The sequence below is a fragment of the Ctenopharyngodon idella genome, chromosome 3 (assembly GCF_019924925.1).
Source record: "Ctenopharyngodon idella isolate HZGC_01 chromosome 3, HZGC01, whole genome shotgun sequence".
Lineage (NCBI taxonomy): Eukaryota > Metazoa > Chordata > Actinopteri > Cypriniformes > Xenocyprididae > Ctenopharyngodon > Ctenopharyngodon idella.
In genome coordinates this window covers 2,850,305-2,868,483 of record NC_067222.1, presented here as the reverse complement: position 1 = coordinate 2,868,483, position 18,179 = coordinate 2,850,305, and the positions used below count along the sequence as shown (strand labels likewise).

General features: G+C 36.4%; 1 protein-coding gene across 6 annotated transcripts in view; it reads left to right on the top strand.

Moving 5' to 3' along the window:
• The window catches only part of plppr2a (phospholipid phosphatase related 2a), a 46,432-nt gene extending 28,545 nt beyond the window's left edge, over positions 1 to 17,887 (top strand). For 5 of the 6 annotated variants that reach the window (XM_051888103.1, XM_051888099.1, XM_051888100.1 and 2 more), the window contains 5 exons: positions 7,271 to 7,391; positions 9,517 to 9,767; positions 10,964 to 11,140; positions 12,341 to 12,468; positions 14,371 to 17,887. In XM_051888103.1, the coding sequence (XP_051744063.1) occupies positions 7,271 to 7,391; positions 9,517 to 9,767; positions 10,964 to 11,140; positions 12,341 to 12,468; positions 14,371 to 14,479 (786 nt within the window). In that variant the 3' untranslated portion in view covers positions 14,480 to 17,887. Of the gene's footprint in view, positions 1 to 7,270; positions 7,392 to 9,516; positions 9,768 to 10,963; positions 11,141 to 12,340; positions 12,485 to 14,370 lie in introns of all 6 variants that reach the window. The other variant, XM_051888105.1, reaches the window with a different exon arrangement.
• Positions 17,888 to 18,179: the final 292 nt, after the last annotated feature.

Here is an 18,179-nt window from a genome sequence, read left to right as displayed (position 1 = left end):
AAGCTGTAGGTGTTGCAGGTAACTTTTGTTTTCTGAAAATTTGATAGCATCACTGGCGCCTGTAACCTACTCATGATTTACACTCATGATCAGATCTGTTGAGATGTTTAGAAAAAAGTTCACACTGCTGTTTCACATAATTAACATATTCAGTTATCAAAGGCTGTCAAGCTTCAAAAATGACATAAAAGTGACATGAAACCACCACAGAAGTGTTACATATGACTAGTGTGCTTTGTTTAAAGTCTCTTTTAAAGCAGTTTCATTTTTGTGCATATAAAAAGATCAAAATGATCAAACAAACATAGAGAAAGTGCATTTTGTCGTCTTTTAAAGGGATAGTTCACTTGAAAATGAAAATTCTGTCATCAGTTACTCACTCTTAAGTTGTTCCAAACCTGTATGAATTTCTTCTGTTGAACACAAAAGAAGATTTTATGAAGAATGTCTGTAACCAGACAGTTGACTGTAGCCATTGACTTCCATAGTATTTTTTGTACAGAATGTGTCTGAAGTTTCAATGCAAAATACCCCACTGATCTTTTATTATAGCTTGTCAAATTTGCCCCTATTGGGGTGTGAGCAAAAACACACTGTTTTTGTGTGTGTCCCTTTAAATGCAAATGACCTGCTGCTCCCGGCCCCCTTTCCAGAAGAGGGCGGAGCTTTAACAGCCCGCACTTCAGTTGCTCAACAACAACAAAGCTGGAGAATCTCACGCAGCCAAAATGACTATTGACAGTAACGGTGTTCAGCCTTACATTGTTCAAACTGGAGTCGGACACTGATGGAGAGACTCAGGAAGAAGTTACAACTTTTAGAATGAAACTGGACGTTTCTGAGCGGTTAGTGGATAAATTTATGTAGTTGCTGTGGAGTTGATTCAACTCATCGACTAGCATGTGCCGTCATGTTAATCTTTTGTGCAAATCCAGTTTGTGAAGCAGTCCGGCGTAAAAGGACGGCATGGTAACAACACTCTACTACAACAACTCTTCCTCTTCTCTAAAGCAGTCCAACATGGCCTCGCCCCCTTTGTTGTGTGTTCTCCGGGGCGGGGTTTATGTAAATTTTAGGGTTAGTGATGTCACAAACCCAGGAAGAAGCTCATTGTAGTCCCTACCAGCCGTTTGTTGTAGTCCTTAAAAAGTGATTTCTGTAAAAGTGAAATCATAATCAACCACCCCTTTGAAAGATCTTCTTTTGTGTTCAAAAGAAGAAAGAAACTCGTACAGGTTTGGAAAAACTTGAGGGTGAGTAAATGATGACAGAATTCATGGGTGAACTATCCCTTTAAAACCATTTTAGTTATTCGGTTGGCCATAATACTTCTACCAGAAAGACTCGGGAGGCAAGATAACGTAACAATGATATTTGTTAACAATCAGCAAGCAAAATATTGTAAGATAAAGTTCCGTAGCTCACATCCCAAAGGGTTGCGGACTCTGCATTCTGCATCTGTGAACTCAGACATGTGTAAGTACCGATCTTTTATACTCCAAGTGTAAGATAATGATTGGTTAGATCTAAACTAATAGGTGACGTAACACTGAGTCTTCCTGGCAGAACTTATGCTAGAGCTTTCATTTCCCGTTTTATCACAACATTTCCAGTAATGTGCTTTCATTTATGAGGTATAAATATTTTGAGGATGTTTGTGCTCTGCTTGTGCATTAGACAGGTCACTAGATTGCCGCACTTTAAAATCACCATGAAATCAATATTGACAGTTCTTATTTTTTATGGATTGTTGCAGTATTTAATGTAAATGATTTATCCGTGCATCAATTCATATGCCCTTGTATTCTTTAATCAAAATAACCAATAGCAAACCACAACCGACTAATCATCCAATCAATTCCCCATGGACAAAATGAAGCCCCGCCCTACATTTGTTCTTGTTCGAAAAGCTGTTTCACTCGAAGATACGTCACAATAGGGAAGAAAATACAATCACAACTTCCATTTCATGCTACATAAAATTCCTGCTTTAAAATTGCCTAATTTGAGGTGTAAATAGCATCAAAACAGCCAAATATAAACTTGTGATGGCCAGAGGGAGGTTTGGAGCATGTGGAGGGTGAACAGTGATGCCACCTGAGAAACTGGAGCAGATGGCACTAGCTAGGGGGTGAATGCACTGGCATTTCAACATATGTCTGAACTGTGCACCTCTCTGTCATGGCATGTATGTCCACTCGTAGCCTCAGGGAAGAGCAAGTTCATGATCTGTTTTGCGTCACAATAAGAGAGAAGATGAAACGGGGTAAAGCAGCAGTGTCAGGATTTCATTCAGTTTCATCACACATAAAAAAAGCATCGCTTGGCTGTCTGATTTGCTCAGGAGATGAACAGAAGGTGCATTTAAATGATTCAGATGTATTTATATATGCATAATTGACATGATCCTTAAATAATAATAATTTCTATATAATTTAACTGTAAAAACTGTACTTAAATATATACACTATACCAGCAGTATTCAAATGGCAGACTTAATTGCGCCATTTTACCATTTCTACAGTTTAAAGTGAGCAGCGCGTCAAAACAACGGAGCGGTTCACACCACAAATGCTCCAGGTCGCTTACGGTAATGATCTTTCGGCGCTACATTTCTAATATTTCTATCTTGAGCAAACGTGCTTCATTCAAGCCCTTTCAGCTCTGTGCTCGTTGCTTCTCTCTCACGCTAAGATGTAAAGACATTAAGAGACGCAGTTATTTTAACAACAGTAGCAGAAAGCACGTTGAGCAGCAAAATAGATACGCTGCAGAAAACAAGAATGCAGCAAATACAATTATTTTTATCTGTCATCAGCATATTAAGAGCGTTTCATAATAAACAGTGTTATAATTGGAAAATTATTTAGAGATGACAAGACAAAAAACTAAAATTAGTAGTTAACTTTGTTTTGTGTTCATGAGTAATAACTGGAGTAATGATGCTGAAAATACATTTTAAATGCATTCAAATTAGAAACATTTTAAATTATTAAATCATTTTTAAAATATAACTGCTTTTACTGTACATTTGATCAAATAAATGGTGAGACTTCATTCAGAAACATGTAAAAATCTAAACTTTTGAATGTTATTTTATATATTAGTGTTTATAAGTGGAAAAACTTCCCAATTTCATCTGATTTACCTAAATAATAAACATCCAGATGTCTTAATTTTGACATTCACAACCCATGTTCTGTTATATGTATGTATTAATTCCTTTTTTGTTCATAAATAGAATGTTCAGTAAGAGAAAATCCAGAAACTTGTATTAACAAAGTAAATGAGGTTAATTTTGATTTCATGTTGACTTAAAGGCACACTATGTAATTTTTCGCCACTAGAGGTCGCTTATTCAAAACAAAGGTGTAGCTTGATGATGCTTTGATTTCTCGAAACCATGGGAGGTGTTGTCTTCACATCTACAGCCGGTGGAAAAGAATCAGGGTAGGACTTGGCCTGAAATCATGTTCATGGAGGACATTATTAACGTTACTGTAGTATGAAGCAGAGCGGGAGCAATTGCTAACGAGAGACGAGCGCGACACGGCTCGAGAGCAGCGGAGATTTTATTATGCCACAGATGAGCGCTTCTGCTTCTTCTGGTCATGTGTATGTGTGGTAACACAGCGCTGTTTATCATATTAGATAGGTTTGTGTGTTGAAAGTTGTTATAATGCTACTCTGCGTTTGCTCGGCAGCTGCTATGAGACACTTGTTGCACACTGCAGTAAGTTAGATCGATATTAGTCATGGTAAAACATGGTACTCGCGGTTAACCTAGAAAACAAGATTTAAACAATAAGACTTACTGTGTTGAAATATATAACATGATTAGTTTTCTGTCAATTAATGTATCCAAACAGTTGCTCACATGTCTAATAAAACACATAATATATTAAAGCGTCTTTGGTGTTTCCATGGTTTCAACAAAATAAAACCGGAAGTCGAGGGTAACGCGGATATGATGTCTTTGATAGGCGACGCGCACATACACGGTCCGTGTCCTGGTTAAAATTGCTTATTTCTCTGGATTTAAATATTCTTGGAAACATCTGGGATAATGTAAGTACACAAGTCAACAAAATATATAACATTGTTCTAGTGGTTTTGGGCTATTTTAATCCAAAGATCTTACATATTGTGCCTTTAATGTAAATTTCACATATAAATCTTGAGCTGTCCATTTAAATTAGGGAGGATTTTTTCTTTTCTGTGCTGTGATCTCATATCATTTACTTTGGTATCAAATACTCTTGTGATCGTATGCTGGGAATTAGACATCGTATCCTGTGGGTGACCCTTTCCTGCACTCAGTTGGGAGCTGTTGTGATGTTGAGATCTGCTTTATAATATACATTTGTATGAGAAGCATGAGCCACAAGCCTAATCGGCCATGACAGGCTATGAAAGCTGATAGAAGGATCTAGAATCTCATCTAATGGTGTGTTATTCACACTCGAACTGATGCTCACAGTCTCACCAACGCACTGTGTTAGATTCACAACAACATCATAGTCAGATTTAAAGAGCAGTGCACCCAAAAATGAAAATCAGTCACCTTATACAATATCATAAACCTTCCAAACTTGTTCTTGCTGCATGAGTCATCTGGGCTGTGTTGATCATTTCCTCTGTGTGTCTGTGCATCACTGATGTCAGTCTGTGTCAGCGGTCAGGTGCTAAACTGGGAAATGTGTGAGGTGAGTGCCGTGTCCCTGTCCCTCACTGTCTCATCCCTGACGTATCTCTCTGTCGCTTTGAGTCGAAGGTAATGGATTTGATGTCAGTGTTTATGGTCTCCAGTTCTTCTACCACCAGGGAAGTGCTTGTTTTCCAGTATGGATTAAGATGTTTAGATGTTAATGTTTATTGTACCCAACTAAATGTTTTTAAAATGTTAAGGCTCTTAAAATCAGAAATTGAAATGTAATAATATTTGCATGAATTGCATAATCTCAACAACATGCAAATATTTAATGAGACTTTTAGTGTTACTCACTTTTTAAGTTATACATTGTCTTTATAATTTGAGTGTATTTTTTGCAGTACAGTTATAGTCTCATGAATCCATACTATGCATTTTATTTTATTTTAAATATTTTTGATTTCTGTGGTAGAAATTCTCCTACGCACCTGACTTAAGTTAAACCAGGTGTCCTCTGACACCTCTAATATTATCCTCAGGTGACTTCCTCCCCTCACGCCTAAGAATAGCTACTCTGACTACATCAGGTGAATCCAGATGCCTGAGACTGGAAATACTAGTATTCTGACTGCATTAGATTGTTCCATAAGAATAATAGCTACTGTGACTACGTTGGTAATCCTGGACGCCTATAAGAGCCTCACTCTGGTTTGGACGACGTCTCGCCCCCTGTGAACACTGTCACTTGTGAATAAAGGTCTCTAGTGCTCCACTGACCTGCTGCGCAGCAGTAACCAGACACACCGCAGACAATGCCTTCGAATATGCTTTAATCACGACCGGAGGATCTCAGACCAATTTTAGAGAATTTCCCCCGACAAACAGAGTACAACAGGTTTCATAGTATAGGAGCATGGCAAAGGTGACATGATTCATTCTCCAATATGATTGGTTCTTCATGTGTATGATTCTATATCTATTTTTGCTAGGTAAAAGCAAATTTGGATTGCTTGATGCTTCAGCTTGTTGCTATATATATATATATATATATTCAGACAATTGTCTAGTTATATTCATACAGTGTTGGGGACATTTAGTTTTCAAAAGCATACAAATGTTAATCCAAGAAAAAGAAATAATAGTATTAGAAATTAATATAGAAATTTCATTCACTTTTGCAATTTTCAATATTATTAAGTTTTTATTTTTCAATATTATAAAGTTGTTTTTATTTCATTTTATTTTATTCAGTACAGTTATGGTCTCATTCATCACATCCCAATATTATAAAGTTTTTTTTTTTTTTTTTTTATAAATATTTTTTATTTTATTTAATTTTCAATATTATAAAGTTTTTTTTATTTATTTTATAAATATGTTTTATTTTATTTAATTTTCAATATTATATATATTAATATATAATATTGAATATATAATTAATATATAATTTATTATATATTTTTTTCAATATTAAAAAGTTGTTTTTATTTTATTTCATTTTATTTTATTCAGTACAGTTATGATCTCATGCATCATATCCCAATATTATAAAGTTGTTTTTATTTTATTTTATTTTATTTTATTATTTATTCTCATGTATCCAATCCCATGCAGTTTTTTCAACATAACTTTCAGTGTTACTCTTTTTTTTTTTACATTCTTTATAATTTGAGAATTTTATATTATTTTATTTTTAAAATGTTTATTTAACCCAAGTAAATGTTCATAAAATGTTAATGCTCTTAAAATCAAAAATTGAAATGTAGTAAAATTTCCATGAAATGCATTTCAAAAAATGCTAAATTTTTAACGACTTTTAGTGTTACTCACATTTTAAGTTATACATTGTCTTTATAATTTTATTTTATTTTATTCTTTATTTTATTTTATTTATGTACAATTGTGGTCTCCAATATAATAGACATCCCTAATTTTCATACACATGAAAAAAAAAGTTCTTTTAAAAAACTTTCTTTCCCCATCTCCTCAAAAGTTTTTGTTTATAAATGTATTTTGCATTTTGATGGTTTCATGCACTCAGCAGCTAATACTTCAATGCACAAAGTGACACAAACCATGCCTATTCTCATTGCAAGTGTAATCTGGGTTGTAGTTTGTTTTACATTGTTCATAGTTTTTGAGCACAGAAAGACATGATTGATCACAAAAATGATTATGGCAGGAAGCTGTGTTATAATTACAGATAATAAATGTGCTTTTACTGTTTGCATTACAGAGAAAAGACGTACAGTTATGAGGATTTAAACACACTGATGAGAACTGATGTGTGTGTAGCTCTTATATGGCAAAGCCGAATTAGTCACGTTGATGAGCTGTTACCCGTCTTAACCGTAACCAGGGAGATCAGAAATAATGAGGTTCTGGTGTTGGCATTTGAGAACGGTGAAAATGAGGGACTATTAGCAACTCATGATTCAAATTCTCAAGGAGGCTGATAAAATGCCTGCTTAGCCAGAGTATAATGCGCATGTTTCTCTGCACTCGGATTTCAACCAAATGGAGCTACAACAAATGATGCCAAAGCAAATGGGGTGGTGGATGTTCTGGCAGGCTGAAGCAAAGCTCCGGTTTGATCCATTTGTGTGTTTTCCTCCTCAGATTCTGGCTGGCGAGGTGATGGCATTTTTCATGAGGTCGGAGGGCACGCAGGAGAAGACCATAGTCACAGCCGACTGCTGTTACTTCAACCCCCTGCTGAGACGCGTCATACGCTTCCTAGGTACATCAGCATGGAGAAGAACTAACAATGAACCTTTAACGAAGAGAGTTGGGAAATTTAGGAATTTGGAGAAAATATATTTGATCAAGATCATCATTATAAGCATAAAAGCCATTTTGAAGGGGTTTTCATAGCGAGAACAATTTTTGTTTCCCCAAAGAACCTTTCATTGAACATTTTTTTCTAGTGTGAACATTTGAATAATCTTTTTCCACTATAAGGAACCTTTTGTGCAATGGAAAGGTTTCATGGATGTTAAAGGTTCTTTATGGAACCATCAATGCCAACAAAGAACCTTTATTTTTATGCAGTTTGTGTTTAATAGGTAGTTTTTTTGTTTGTTTGTTTGTTTGTTTTTTCAACATTAAAATTTTAGGTTAAAATGTATGTAAAGGAATGCATGTAAATGTGTTTTTTAAGTGCTGTATCTGAATACCAAGTTTTGTTTGTTTTAACTTTTAATATTGTTTTGCAGTTTACTTAAATAGTCCTGCATTGTGACAAATGAAATTTAGAAGTAGAAATATTCCAGGTTATTTCTCAATTAATGCAAGTTCATAAGAACTGCATTTATAATAAATAGACAAGAATTAGAAAATGTCCTTTAAGATCATTTCCAATGAAGTGTCACATGGTGGGACACTGCTACTATTTGACTTTTCAAACCAAATACAATATTTAATGACAATAATCAATATAATGGCCAATATTATAAATATTTTTATTTTCATGTTACTATGAACGATAATGAATATGATAAACAATTACATTTTATTTATTTATTTATTTTTATTGACCAACAACAAATATAATGGACAATATTAACAAGTTATTTTATTATTTTTTATTTATTATTTTATTTTATTTTATTTTATTTTATTTTATTGACCACCAACAAATATAATGGACAATATTAATAAGCTATTTTATTTTATTATTTTATTTTATTTTTTATTTTTTTTATTGACCACCAGCAAATATAATGAACAATATGAATAAGTTATTATATTTTATGACCAGTAATGAATATGGTGGCCAATATTATAAATATATTTTATTTTATTTTCAATACAGATCAGATTGGACGGTTACATAAACTGCCTTGACCAGTCTTACAAGTTAGTCATCTAATTTTTTTCTTTAAGACTGGTCATAACCTTTTAAAATCAGTTACATAAAAAGGTCAAATTTGAATCCAAAAAGAAAGACTGATTAAATCTAACTGCTAGTTGGTCAGACTAGTTCATAAGATGCAGTCTTAAAGGGTTAGTTCACCCAAAAATTAAAATTATGTCATTTATTACTCACCCTCATGTTGTTCCACACCCATAAGACCTTTGTTCATCTTCAGAACACAAATTAAGATATTTTGATGAAATCCAATGGCTCAGTGAGGCCTGCATAGCCAGCAATAACACTCCCATTTTCAATGCCCAGAAAGCTACTAAAACATATTTAAAACAGTTCATGTGACTACAGAGGTTCAACCTTAATATTATAAAGCGACAAGAATACTTTTTGTGTGGCAAAAATAACACAATAGCGACTTTATTCCACAATATCTAGTGATGGGCGATTTCAAAACACTGCTTCATGAAGCTTCAAAGCTTTACGAATCATTTGTTTCGAATCAGTGGTTCAGAGCCCCAGAATCCCATGATTTCAGTAATCGAGGCTTCGTTACGTCATACATTAAGTGTTTTGAAAATTCAATGGTTCACATGACTTTGGCAGTTTGATTCACGCTTCGAACCACTGATTCAAAACAAAAGATTCATAAAGCTTCAAAGTGTACTCACATGAACTGTTTTAAATATGTTTTAGTAGCTTTCTGGGCATTGAAAAAGGGAGTGTTATTGCTGGCGATGCAGGCCTCACTGAGCCATCGGATTTCATCAAAAATATCTTAATTTGTGTTACGAAGATGATCGAAGGTCTTACGGGTTTGGAACGACATGAGGGTGAGTAATTAATTACATAATTCTTATTTTTGGGTGAACTATCCCTTTAACATAGTGGCTATGTTACATGCAGCTGGCCTGTGGTCTCCAATATATCAGTAGCCTCAATATTTACATGTTTTGCATGTGTTTCTGATATCTTTCATTTCTGTTCTCTCACTCAGGTGTCTATACCTTTGGCGTGTTCACCACCACCATCTTTGCCAATGCTGGACAGGTGGTGACAGGAAACCAGACGCCTCACTTTCTGTCAGCATGCAGACCAAACTACACAGCACTGGGCTGCCATTCCAACTTACAGTACATCACAGAGCGCAAAGCCTGCACAGGAAACCCCCTCATAGTGGCATCTGCACGGAAATCGTTTCCCTCCAAGGATGCGGCCCTCAGTGTTTATTCAGCAGTGTATACAGTGGTGAGTGTATTGAACCTAGAACTATTTGAATCATTTTAGTGATGTGATTGAATCTGAAATTACTCCCTTGTGGATGTACAAAACAGTGCAGCTGTAAATCTTTGGATTTATAAGCAATCTCACAAACCCCAGGACACAAAAGTAATTGCTGTAAAGAGCAGTTCACGCTAATATGAATTTCAGTGCTTCTCCAGCTGATTTATGCTAGTTAGCACTGGTCTAGCCGGTGCACTGGTTTAGCCATGTCACCAGCAAAATAAATAGTAAAACTGGTTCAACATGTTCCTTCTGGTGAATCTGGTCAGACAAGGAAGTCTTGGTCTTAAAGGGGTCATGAACTGCATGAACTGCATTACAATATGATTCAAGTAATATTCTCTCTATTAACCATCTGGTTAAAAAGTTCTATTCCAAGTACACACACATGAAGTGATCAACATGGTGTAAATGTAAAACAAATGACTTAAATCTTAAATCCTATATACTCAGAAATAATATAAAATAAGAAAAATGCTAAATATTTATTAGCCAAAAAGTAATAGCAAAAGCCAACACCAGTAATAGGCTGTTATCAGAAAATAACAGAAGCTTTCAGCCTGTCAGCATCATGCAAACATGAAATATCAAACATACAGCAGTAGTTCTTTACAGGTTTTTGCATTCCATTGCACTATTTTTCCTATTGTTTTTATGTTTGGCAGACGTGTTTGGCTGTTGCTCGCATGTCTCGCGTCTTTTGCAGCGTCACGCCCATGAAACAGCATTCTAAAAACGTGGCAGTCAAGTTAAAAATAACTTTAATAACTTTGCTTTTTTTTCAACGCAATAACGCATTTCTGAGTGAACAGCCACTTAAGACTAACGATGTGTTCTACGTTCATAGAGCGTCACGCGAGAGCGGTTAATCAGGCGCGCCATCATGTGGTCGGATTATTTTGTGTACCCGGTGTTCCCTAAATTATGTAAATACCAGTAAATTTTATAAATAATACCAATATAATATAATATAATATAATATAACCTGTAAATAAAATTTTTTATATCATATAATATAATAACAAGTAATTTTTTTTTGTATAAAAATCATAAATACAGTTTATATACAGTATAAAAATCATACTATCTATGGGAAGTCCCTATAAAACGTGGTAATTTTATCAGGCTTATTCTTCACCATTGCCTGCCTGTGCTTGCAGATGTACGTGACGTTGGTGTTTAGGACTAAAGGGACGCGTCTGACCAAACCCACACTCAGTCTGACTCTGCTGTGTCTGGCCATGTTGGTGGGTGTGGTCAGAGTGGCTGAATACCGCAACCACTGGGCCGACGTCCTCGCTGGATACTTCACTGGCGGAGCCATCGCTGTCTTTCTGGTGAGAGTGTGATTTCGGCAATTGGATTGGATCACATCCTGAAAATGGGTTGTTCAAAAGGAAAAAATGATTCTGAAATCAGATTAGATCACAAAATCTAATCTTGGTTTTGATCTGGATTAACAACATTTTGTGTTGTTCAAAACTTTTTACTAAGATTGGAATACCTTTGATCCAAAAAATCTGGATTATACTTATCCCAGCAGAGATGAACCAATCAAAAGTTCTTTGTGAGCGAACGCAGTTTCTCGTGTGAACGATACACAATTTTTTTTTTGAGAGAACACAAAAGCATTGAAATTTTTTTCCCTCATCACCATGTCCATTTAGGGGCTCCGTAGAGCACTAGCAATCCAGAGTTGGTAATCTGAAAAAGTGTGTATCTGAATCAGGGTGATCCAGTCCAGATCCAATCCAATTTTGCTTTGAAAAACTGGCACAAAGGTAAAATGGATTACCTGATCCTGGATAGCAAAACATGGGATTTCCAAATCCAGATCATTCTAATCCAGATTAAACTTTTTGAACAACTGGCCCCAGGTGTTATTCAAGGTTTCAGTATCACTTTGGCCCTGTTTCCACCTGGTATTAAGATGCGCATTGGTCGATCGGATCACAAGCAGATGACTCTAAATACAGGTGTAAATGGGGTCTAAAACGTTTTGAGCTTGTCCACTTTCGACCACTTCCAGAGGTAGTCGAAAACGCATTTGACCAGATTGCTTTCGTAGTGGAAACGCTCATGTGGTCGAATGTATTCGAACAGCACAAAAGACCACCTACTGACCTAATGCGTAAACATTATGGTCAAGCGCGCTAGCCAAACAGGATTTAAACTTTGTCAGCTGAAGACCCAAGTTTGGTTTAAAGACGAAAAATATACCAAGCACAATGCTCACCATTCCTGATTTGCTGCTGCTCTCCGTTTGTTTTTCCATCATATCCTTTCGCGTTCATATGTAAACGGGTATGTGTCTCCCTTGTCCACTTGTAATCCGATCAACCAAAATGCATCTTAATACCAGGTAGAAATGGGGCCTTAGAAATGATCACAAGACCTGATTGTGGTTAAGACAACTTGCAAATTTTGCCGACATATTGATGAAATCCAAGAGATCCCTCTCTCCATCACTCCCTCCACTGCTTCTTCTCTTTATTCCCTCTCTATCTTTCTTCGCTCTCTTCTTTTTCTCTCTCTAGGTGACTTGTGTGATCAACAACTTCCAGCAGGCAAAGCCCCCACCCCCACCAGCGCGACCCCAGCGTCCTGAGTCTGTGCTGGGCATGCCCATGGTGGCGCTGCCCTGCGTAGAGAGTCCACTTGAAAAGTTAAGTGGCACTCAGGTAAGGGGTGGGAGTGGGTTAGTGGCAGGGCTGCACACATAAGGGGGATGGATTACGCCCCACCCTGTCCTTCTGTTTTTTGACCCAGTGGACCCTAATGTGACTCCCACGACCCACCCAGCCCTCCTTCTCCCTTTACTAGCATGTCCAACCTGCACAACCCAAACACCAACCCTGCAAAACCCACTGACGCTCTGGAGGATCGTTCTGCTCTTTGCTTAACCTGAAGACTATTACATTTATAATAGAGTATCTGAGAAACAACAAAATGTTTAGGGCCATTATCTCATTGATTCCTCAATGGGCTGATGGAAATTGGACTGTGTAGCATGTGGAACTTCAAAGACGGAATGCAATTAGATGGGGAAAATTACGCCAGTGTGAGTTTCCCTTTGTAGGCCACCCTCATCCTCCTCACTTTTGAAACTGATTTGCCTTATTTTCCTCTCTTTGTCACCTCGACCATTTAGTCATCCCTTTTCTCTCTCTGCCTTATATTTTGTTTAGTGATGAACCGAAAATTTCTGGCCGAAATTGTTTTGGAGAGCCAAATGTAGTACCTACTATACAGTATGCAATTTCGGACACAGAGAAAATCTCAGCTTTCAGATTCTGTAAATTTTATTACAAAATTCAAACAATAAAACCGTTCTGACACTCTTATTGTGGCTTGACAGATCGCAGAACCAATCATCTCTTTCTCTTTACTACTAGTTATAGAACAAAATAAACATGAATGAACATCAGAAGGTATGTTGAAAGAAACGGTACAACCAAAAAGTATCATCATGTCTCATGTAATCACTCAGTCAGCATTCAACCATGAAAAGACATCAATAAAACAGCTTGTAAATAATATCTCTATGTCTCATTGCATTACATTTACCTCAGAAAAGCCATTCAGTTACCATAAACTCGATAGTTAACTCTAGAAAGGAGCATTTTAATAAATATATGCACTATATTACATATTCATTTTACACAGTAAATTCCCCGGTGTTAAATTAACACCGCTCGGTGTTCATATGGGAACCACCAGCAGGGTGTTAAAAGTAACAGCGAAGCAGTGTTAGAGTTAATTAGATACTTAAGTGATTGATTGTGTGATGATTGTTCGATTATTGAAGACGCCTGATGATAACGAACACTGAAGGAAAGAGAAACACAAGAACTACAACTGATTCTAGCCACAGCCTTAGATGAAATCAACTGAAAAGACATTAAAATTACATTAAATCTCTCTTTCATGGTTTATTTTGTAACAAATTGCATGTTTTGGTAAACACTGTTAGAAAAACCACAAACTGACATGAAAAGTCAAGAGTCAAACTGGCCAACAAAATGAAACACTGATCACCATAATGGTGACCTAACCTTTTCAATAAAACATAAACATCTGAACCTCTGTTAATTCTCAAAAAAGAACTGTAGATGAATGACAGAAATAAGGTCAGTCTGGTGTGTAATAAGAGAGCTTTCATGTTTTTTTCCAGTTGATTTCATTTAAGGCTATGGCTGGAAGTTAATTGTAGTTCTTCTGTTCCTCTTTCCTTCAGTGATTGTGTTTGTTATCATCAGGTGTCTTCAATAATACTCAATCATCACTCAATTAATCACTTAAGTACCTAATTCATTCTAACACTGCTTCAGTGTTACTTTTAACACCCTTGCTGGTGGTTCCCATATAAACACTGTGCAGTGTTCATTATTAAAAATGTTTCGGTTTTCTGCTTTAAATTTGATCTTGGTGTTTTGGTTAAAAATACATTTCGGTGCATCACTAATTTTAGTTTCCACAGTTTCCGCAGTTTCCACCTTTCAGTCTTGGTTTCTCATCCTTTCTTTCTCTCTCTCCCCTCACACTCTCTCTCTCCCCCCCCTTACAGACTCCAAGGGGATCTCCATTCACTGAGATCACATGACCATCAGCCTCATCGGTTCCCCGTCCCCCCCGATGTCCTCATACCGTCTCGCTCCATTTCCAGCGAAGTCTAGACCAGCCGTCCCAGCACACACGCCACTGCGCCGCCCACTCCGCGGGACGCTCCGCCACTCTGCACCGCTCCTACTCGACGCAGGTCTAGATTTCCTCACCTCCAACCCATCATCCTCCATATTCCTCCATGCTGCCGATAGGGCCTCCACAAACCGCTCAAACAAACGACGAGAAGCACTTTTCGAGAGCCTGCTCAAAGATGTCGAAAAGTCTGAACAAAAGCCAGAAATCACAGGTAGGCGTCTCACTCTTGCCAGAGGGTTTGTTTGGACTGTGGGTGGAGGATTTGCACCTATTTAGACCTCAAACCTCAACCTGACCTATTTCCTGGGGAACCGATGAAGAAGTCTTGATCAGCTTTTGGCTGAAATGCAGAACTCGATTTTTACTGCAGTGTGTCAGATATTTCAATTCATATGTAAATACATGCACAGTTTTCTTCTTTTTTGGTTAAAGGCATGTCTGTTTTTTTTTCTATTTTGTTCATAGCATTGATGGAGTTAAGTTTTTATATTCATCACACTGTTTATTTTTGAAAATCAAGGCAGTGCATCTATACATGGAATATTTATTGGTTGTCTTTGAGTCATGTTCACTATGCACTTGGGACAATCTCATCAGCATCAGATATCTGGACATTTTGTAAGTGCACATCAAGAACTGCATTAGGAAAAGACCTCTAAACTTGGAGACAATCTTGATACCAGCTCTTATAATAATGTTTGGAAGCACCAGAAGGAATTGCAGTGTTTAATGACATACACAAAAACTCAACCACAGAATTTTTTTTATATATATTTAATGTCCAGTTTGTGCTCACAAGGATTTCTCCACCAGCTAGATGTAATGCACATGAGCCATCATTTTCATTCTGTCGCCCCAGACACAACACAATGCTTTCAGATACAAGACATTATTACAGTTTGTCATCACAGAAGGATTGGATTCTTCATTTCTCAGGAGAGAAAAGCAAGAATTGCATCCCAGGACATCAACAGAACAGTAAAGACAAAATCTGTATTGTCGGTGTTATTTTTGTGAAGGTTTTCAAAAATGCAGTAACTGAAGGTCAGCTAGTTTCTTTCTTGTATAGTGAATAACCTTTTCACATTAGTATCACCATGTGTTACTAACAGACTTGTGCACCATACAGAATTGAACTGAAAATGCCTTTTTATTTACAGTCCGGTTCCTGAATTTGAACTGAGGTAGCAGACAGATGTAGAATTGCAGAAAGTGACTGAAATTCAAAGTAACTGTTCAGTAATTTGTAACTAGAAAAAGTTTTGTTTAAAAGTTTTGAAAAATGTCAGTTTGAAGTTTGAAGGTGATGATAGATAGATAGATAGATAGATAGATAGATAGATAGATTGATTGATTTAACTTTTTGTGAAGTGTGGCCAATTCAGTTCAAATTCACATTTGTAAATTGAAAGGGAACCAATTCTGAATTTTGCACAACCCTCATTAGCAAGTGTGTAAAAAACCTTTGGCTGTCATTTTATATTGATGATGTTATGAAAGGACCTTGCAATGAAATCATTCCTGATTTTGCAAACAGCACAGGATGCCTTGTAATACAGTGAGATTTTAAAGTTTAAAGTTATTTGAGCTATTATTAGCCTGCACTGCCTGGGTGACGAGACCTGAAAAGGACAGTCATTTCATTAGTGGAGCAAGATTTTACATTTTGATGAAAGACTAAAAAGGACCTATAATGCCTCAAGTCTTAATTTTGGGGTCTACTAGAATAAGTTTTCATGCTTGAATGTTCAAAAAAACACATTATTTTTCACATATTTGACATTGTTGCAGCACCTCTCTTCCCAGTCTGTCAGTATCGCTCTGTTTAGTTTCTGTCTCTATGAAGCCCCTCCTTCAGAAAAGCACAATGTGCTCTGATTGGTCGGCTGGTCCAGTGTGTTGTGATTGGTCAACCAGTTCGAGTGTGTTTGGGAAATGTCACACCTCTTACCATAACCACGAGTTTCAACACACTACTAACTAACTCAACCAGGCCCCGCCCCTTTATTTTGTGTATGCCTTTGGCGGGAATTATTTAAATGAGGAATATTGTGACGTGTTCGTTCCCGGAAGAAAAGTCAAGATTACAATGGAGGCGTTTCATGGAGAAACAGTGTTACTGATATAGAGAATAACTCCCTCTGGAGTAACTTTGTGCTTTGTAACTTTGCAGCAACAGCAACATTACACACTGAAGAAAGTTAAAAATTAAAAAAAAAAAAAAAAAAAAAGCATAATAGGTCCTCTTTAAGAAGAAATAAGAGAAAGTAATTAGGTAAATGATTAGGTGTCTCAGGCAGCTAAAGTAAAGTGATGCTCATAGATTCATATGTGCATGTTTGATTGACTATAATTGATTTTGAGTGACAGTTTTTCTAAACTGAGGATGCTTATGAGCGTGTCAATTGGATGTATGTGCTGTACTGTACCATAGGCCAAGTTTTGTGTACTACATAATTTTGAGCTCTGTTAAATTGGCTGTTTCTGCCTGTTTTTCTGATTTTTTTTTTTAAACATTTTGCTTTGAATCACATTTTTTTTTAACATAGTGTTTACTTAGACTGATTGTTTGGTACTGTAAGTAAGCTGTGTATACAAACTGTGTGTACTTTAATCAGAAGAGTGTAAGAGTGTTGCACTCCAAACGGATGAAAATTAATGTTTGTAACATTAACTGTGACATCTAATCTGTCTGATGCCCCCTCAGCCTTTACATCCCGGCACCAGGTCCAGCCTCTGCCACATTCTGTGCTACGTACAGTTACTGTCTCTGTTGTAAGAGCACCATGCTTCACATGCTAAGAAACACATTTACGCCCTTAAAAATCCCTTAAAGGTGAAGTGTGCAATTTTTGTACCACTAGGTAACTACAACAACAGTGATTTTAAACATGTTTCCCAAACGTCTGCTATTGGTCAGACAAGCAGAAAGCCCCACCCCCAAACTCACGCTATTGGTTGAGCCAATGGAATTCTCAAAGAAACAGAGCAAAAAAAAAATAGTCACAGCCATAGAATCTTTAAACTTTTAGGGAGAATCAACCTACAAATTATTTATAGTTTGCATATTAAACAATACAATTTAACATGGAAAAAATTACTCACTTCACCTTTAAAAATCTTTCGCCTGTAGCTCTCAGCTCTCGTTTCTTCTTTCATACATCCAATTTAAAAAAAAATTTAAAAAAAAGATATTTGTACAGTTTTGCAAACAAGTCTTTTTGTATTAAAGAAAAAAAAAATGACAAAATGAGTTTTGCACATGACATCACTTCTGTGCACCGGATTAATTTGTTACTTTACTTTGGTGATCTTTATTTATATACACCCAACGTCAATGATCTGTGTTTTGGGTAACTGAATAAAGTAAAAGCGTGACATGCCTCTGACTCTTTCTGTGACATTATTATTAAAGGTTTTGTTGACTGTTTGAGGCCTGTTCCATGTTAAAGGAGCAGTAAGTGATTTCTGAGAAACACTTCACTGCTCCGCCCAAAAAATGCACAAACTCACAATGCAAGAGTGGATGTCTCTTTATCATAGCAGAAGCGAAGCAAAATAATGCTTTGCAAAAACTAAAGTGAAGATGACAAACAAACAAGGAAAAACAAAAAATTAACATACAGTTCACAAGATTATATACAAGCATTAAGGGTCTTGTCTAGAGAAACGATT